Raw genomic sequence first — 5,220 nt, 5'->3', positions numbered from 1 at the left:
CTCCCTCCCAGAGCAGTGACTCAGCACAGCCACAGCACCTGCCTGCCACATTCCCACAGCTCAGGAAAGGACGTGTGCCCCCCTGCCAGCCACGGGAGGAGCAGATCTGCCCTGTCCCAACAAYCTCCAGGTTGGGGTATTKACWGCAGAACTCRTGTTACAATTCTSTGTGCCCTCAAAGGCATGAASAAAGAAAACAGAAYACAGCCTTTAATACAGATACAGGGYTTAGGCTCAGTGAAATGATCCASAATCTTCAAACTACTTCATTTCCTAAAAGAAAATATGTATTTCCACAAGAGCACTCCCATCCAATGAACAGATCTATGCAGCAGAACAGACTCAGCCTGCTGGATCCATGATCCCTTTCAGATACCCAGAGACCTGGCAGGAACTTGATCTAGAGCTCCGTCTTTATTAGCAGAATGTTTATTTTGTGACCTCAGCTCAAAGGTCAATATTCCAGACCAAGCCTGAGGGAAGATCTGGTGGAACACTCCTCACCCTGCAGATGACTCAGGATTCCCARCTGTGCTCATGGCACTGCTCACGTATTTAGGAATCAGGACTTTTATGGGTATGAGTTTCCCAATATGCAATAAAACTTACTAATCACTGTGAATTACAGACACCATTCACACTTCACCTGGAGGGATAATGTACTGAAGGCAGCAAAACAAGATAATCTGCAGCAMTTGTTATTTTATGGCACTCATTGTTGTACACATTATCAGTTATTTCCACACYACTTTATTTACACAGAATCCAGATTCTGCTACTTTAATCATTCACTACTACTTAAATAATATTATCAGTGAATTGGTTGCTTTATCAGTTAAACTGGTAACCAGGATATCAGAGAACTCAAGYTTTTATCAATATTAACTTTGAGATGAAAGCCCGCTGCAAACAGATTGCACTCCAGGTTAACCATCATTGCTGATTCCTTGTCTGGATCCTTCCTCATCCCTAAAATGCAAATTCCAATGCTGTGTTCTGTTCCATTCCTCCCAACACTTCCACCTCATTGGCTGAGAATGGGCAAGACTGAATTAGGCCAAGAGAGCTGGTGTGACTCACAGAGGAAGGATGCTGTTCCTCCTCAGCCCCCACAAAGCCAATAACCTCTGCAGACATCAGGAATTACCACAGCCCAGCTTTGGCAGAAAGTCAGAGCTCCTGTCAGGTACCACTGCTTGAACGTTGTGCAGTGTTTTGGGTGGGCTTTGTTTGTTTGTCTGAACTCATTAGCAATGCACAGCACTGATTATGAACAAGTYCCATTGCCTCCTAAAACATACACACCACAAGATTTACAGAAAAGCTATTTTGTTCTAAAGCACGGGACATGAACATTCCATCAGAATCCTCCACTGGTTCTTCCTCTCCTCCACAGAAGAGGTGGAATCAACCTTTCTTATACTCCTGGAAAAGTTATCATTCAGGATAAAGGGCAAACATCACATCCTGACATGAAAGCACAATTCYCCAAAATTCTCATGTTCGGTTTGCAGTCCCCAGAAACAAAGCCAGTTTGATACCAGAGGCACCTTTTATAACATTTATTGAGCTTTTGCTTTCTGAAAAGTTCTTGTAAGTATTTTTGTCAGTCAATGTAYTTTGTTTCCAAACTCTGACCATCTTTTCTTTCTCAACAGTCCTTCCACTAGCAGTGACTACCCAAGAACATCAGACTTACACAAAACTTCCTCTGAGATAGTGTGAAGCCACAGAAATGTACAGACAAAGCAGTAACAAATTTTGCAGATGGTCTCAGTTTCAGAGGCTCACACACAAATGTCCCTCTCCCTTTCCAACAGCAAGYCAGGCCTAAAGGATCCCACATTTGCTTCCCACACCACAACAGTCAGGAGCAGGGCAGCAAACAGTTCCTACTTACATATCCCAGCGAGGACCGAGGGCGTGTGTTCCAGTCGCAAGTAGAAGAGGAGATTGTAAAAATTGAAACAGATCAGAGAGAAGCATAAGATGACAGAGATCCATTCTTGCAGCCTCTTTCCTGTTGGAAACAAAAGGAAAAAAGCATGTTTTACTTTTATCTGAGAAGACATTTTGAAGCCTGAAATAACAGAGACAGRCCATTCTACTGCCTGGTTGACTTGCTCCATTTGTCTGATGGGGAACTGAAACAGAAACTTATTTATCCATGGGAGGTGCACACATTTTGTTAAATGAATTCCTCTTCCCTGAGCCACTACTAACCTCTTCCCTCTGCCCAAATAACAGGGCCAAATCAGACATCATCTCACATTGTCCTAGTTTCCCTCTCCCTGAGATTGCTGGCATAAAGTTCTTCCACGTCACATCTTTTCTCAATTTGCATTTCATCCAATATTCAGTGTTGCTGGAAGGGCTGAATCTGGGAACAAATTTCTGGCCTCAAGCATACTTAAATCACCTTGTGATCTGTAATATTTACAAGCTCTGAGACTTCAAATAAAGCTGTTGTACTAAGAGAAGAAAGCACCATTCTCACCCTTCYGTGTTTTGGTGGCCCTKGAATGGGTTGTCTAACATCTCAAGTTTTTCCCTGAAGCTTCTCCCTGAACTGCTGTCATGTCTGTGCCTTCCTSCTCCCAGGCAAAGGCTGGGAACTCACAGCCCCTCTGAGGTGACAAGGGACAGGACAAGAAAAGAGRAAGAACTGGCACAAATTCTCGCCTGCACTTTGCTGCATCACTTTGTACCTCTATAAAAAAAATCATTCATAGCCTATAAAAAGAGAACAGGCACATCAGAGTATGGTAACACCGTGAGTATCAGACTAGCAGAGGAAAGCTCTCCCTGCTCCTCACTGCTGGATCCCACAAGGCACCAAGGCAGAGAGCAGGGAACATTCAGGGTGAGACCTCCACGGATTAGGGCACAGACACAGACCTTTAATGCCCAAAGCCAAGAAGATCTGAGCTGACACTGTGGCAGAGGGGCTGGGGCTGCAGGCAGCTCTTAGAAAGAGCTCTCAGCTCACAGCCTGCCTGTTTTAGGGGCAGCAGAACAGCCTCCTCTTGTCCAGGAGCAGTTATCCCACAGCCCCTTCCCCAGCCCCTGGGGCAAAGCAGAGCCCAAGGAAGGCTCTCTCAGGGAGCACTCCAGCACGGTGCACCCACTCTCCCAGGAGAGGCACACTCAGGCCTGGCATGTGTTCAGCACAAGAGCTTCTGTCCCACTSCTCCTCTCTGCTGACCTAATGCCTGATCAAATTTCTCCTTCTAAATGCTAAATCAAGTCCTTCTCAACCATGCAAYGAGCAGAGAATGCAGGAACATAAATGGAGGGTCAGTTTTATCTTCAATGTGCCTACARGGCAGTATTTGAACGTGTGAACAGATTTGGACAGGTCAGTTTTGTTCTACAAGRGCCATGAGTACATACATTAACATCCTCTGCATAGCAGAGGAGAGAATCAGAAAATTAAATTAAGACACTGGAACAGCCATATTKGATAGCAGCATCAGGTCACAATGTGGGTGATTCTATAAAGAGATCCCTGGAGTAAAGAAAGTAAGAGTTAATTAACTCTCACTTCCTGCATCAGAAACCACACCCTGATTAGAGGAGCTAAGTGGGTAGATCCTCATGGAACAATTAGCTGTCTGCTGGAAATGAGGCTGGCAAGTCCCCTGAGTTCCGTGTGTGCAAACAGCTCTGGACCCTGAACACGGTGATCCAGGATGGCTCTGGAGATATCCTGCYCAAAACCGCAGCCTCAGCTCTGCACTGGGAAGGCAAATCAGTGAAGGATCTGAGTCAGCACTGATAACTTGTGTTTAAAGGGCACTCAAAAGTGCGTCCTGTGTGCAGGAGTGAAGTTTCAAAGCCACAAAGTATGTGATTAAAGAAATCAGAAATGTTCCAGTCATGCTCACTCTGCACAATTCAGTGTAATCCCTGTTCTTAGGAATTCAGAATTTGAACATCATATGCTTCCACCRTAATACATATTCTGGCATTACTTATGTAAATTATTTATGTAATGCCAGAAGAAACCTGCATACCTAATACACCCTCAGCTCTTTGACATATCACTGTACACGTGCTCCAGCCAGCAAGAAGGGCAGCAAGCTCTTGGGGCAGGAAAATCTTTTCCTTATGAGCCAGAGCAGGGGTAAAGCCAGTGACTGYTTTGTGTAAAGCACAGCAATCAGTCCCAGCTAGACCAGAGCCAAAAGACATCACAGCATCTGCCCAAGGCAAGCAGGAGGGGAGCAAAACAAACTGAAATGGGCACACTTGCTGTAAACAGTCAGACAAACCAACAGAGGCCTTGGATTTCTTATCATCACATGGCCCTGTGCGAGTAAAAACACCAACTTGTGCAGGAATTGCCTCGGATGTGCAAGCTGGGCTCAGCTGACCCGCTGGAAACCACAAGATGCTGAAAACACGTCTTCCCTAATTCTTCACCAGAGAATGGATTCACTGGRAATGGCAGGAATACTGGAATACTCRGYACTGCTCACATCACACTGTGAGCGAAAAACAAATGACCTTTTTTTTTTATAAGGAGTTTGTAATTATTTCCACAGCATAGTCATTTGGGTGGTCATACTGAGCACTCAAATRACAAATGGAAGCTTGTTTGACGGGTTCCAAGCTCGAGGAAAAGCAAACCAGGCATTCAAGCATCCCTTTSTGAGGGATGTGCCCCTTTCTGAGGTGCCAGGCCTGGAGATCTCAGGGCAGCTCACTGAACAGACGTTCTGAAGGCAAAGCTTCTGTTGTTATTACCTTGTGTTCGACCACACCTGCCTGCTTCTAGAGGGAAAAGCTCGCTTTTAGTCTGGCGGCTTTTCGAGAGAAGAACGTGCACCCTGGGCAGTTTGTGCCTGCAAACGCTCCCCCCGCAGCCGGCCCGTGCCGCAGCCCCGCTCGGAGCCCCGAGCTGCCCCCGCCGGCTCCCGGCACCCCCGGGCCCTTCCCGCYCTGCCGGAGCCGCGCGGGWGCGGCGGAGGAGCCAGGCCAGGGAGAACCGGGCCTGAGGAGAGCCGGCCACGGCAGAACAGGGCCCGGGGAGAGCCGGGCTCGAGGGGAACGGGCCCCGGGGGCACCACCCCGAGCACCGGCCCGAGGGCCCCACCCGTCCGCGCCGCCTCACCTGGCGAGTAGAGCTCGGCCAGCTCGCGGGCCCCGGCGTGCTGCGCGCCCCAGCGCCGCCCGCCGCCCTCGGGCTCCTCCGCGGCCTCGTCCCGCGGCGCCGCC

At 48.0% G+C, this 5,220-nt stretch overlaps 1 protein-coding gene across 1 annotated transcript in view; it reads right to left on the bottom strand.

Moving 5' to 3' along the window:
- Positions 1 to 5,219, bottom strand: part of PEDS1 (plasmanylethanolamine desaturase 1) — a gene marked incomplete at its 5' end in the record, with an annotated part of 13,719 nt that extends 8,500 nt beyond the window's left edge. The window contains 2 exons of the mRNA XM_057387608.1: positions 1,901 to 2,020; positions 5,117 to 5,219. Coding sequence (XP_057243591.1) covers positions 1,901 to 2,020; positions 5,117 to 5,219 — 223 coding nt within the window. The remainder of the gene's footprint in view (positions 1 to 1,900; positions 2,021 to 5,116) is intronic.
- Position 5,220: the final 1 nt, after the last annotated feature.

The sequence above is a fragment of the Malurus melanocephalus genome, unplaced genomic scaffold, assembly GCF_030028575.1.
Source record: "Malurus melanocephalus ecotype Western Australia unplaced genomic scaffold, MMel_1.1 scaffold_1271, whole genome shotgun sequence".
In the NCBI taxonomy this organism is placed as follows: Eukaryota; Metazoa; Chordata; class Aves; order Passeriformes; family Maluridae; genus Malurus; species Malurus melanocephalus.
The sequence above is the reverse complement of the archived record's forward strand: the minus strand, read 5'-3'. Positions and strand labels throughout refer to the sequence as shown.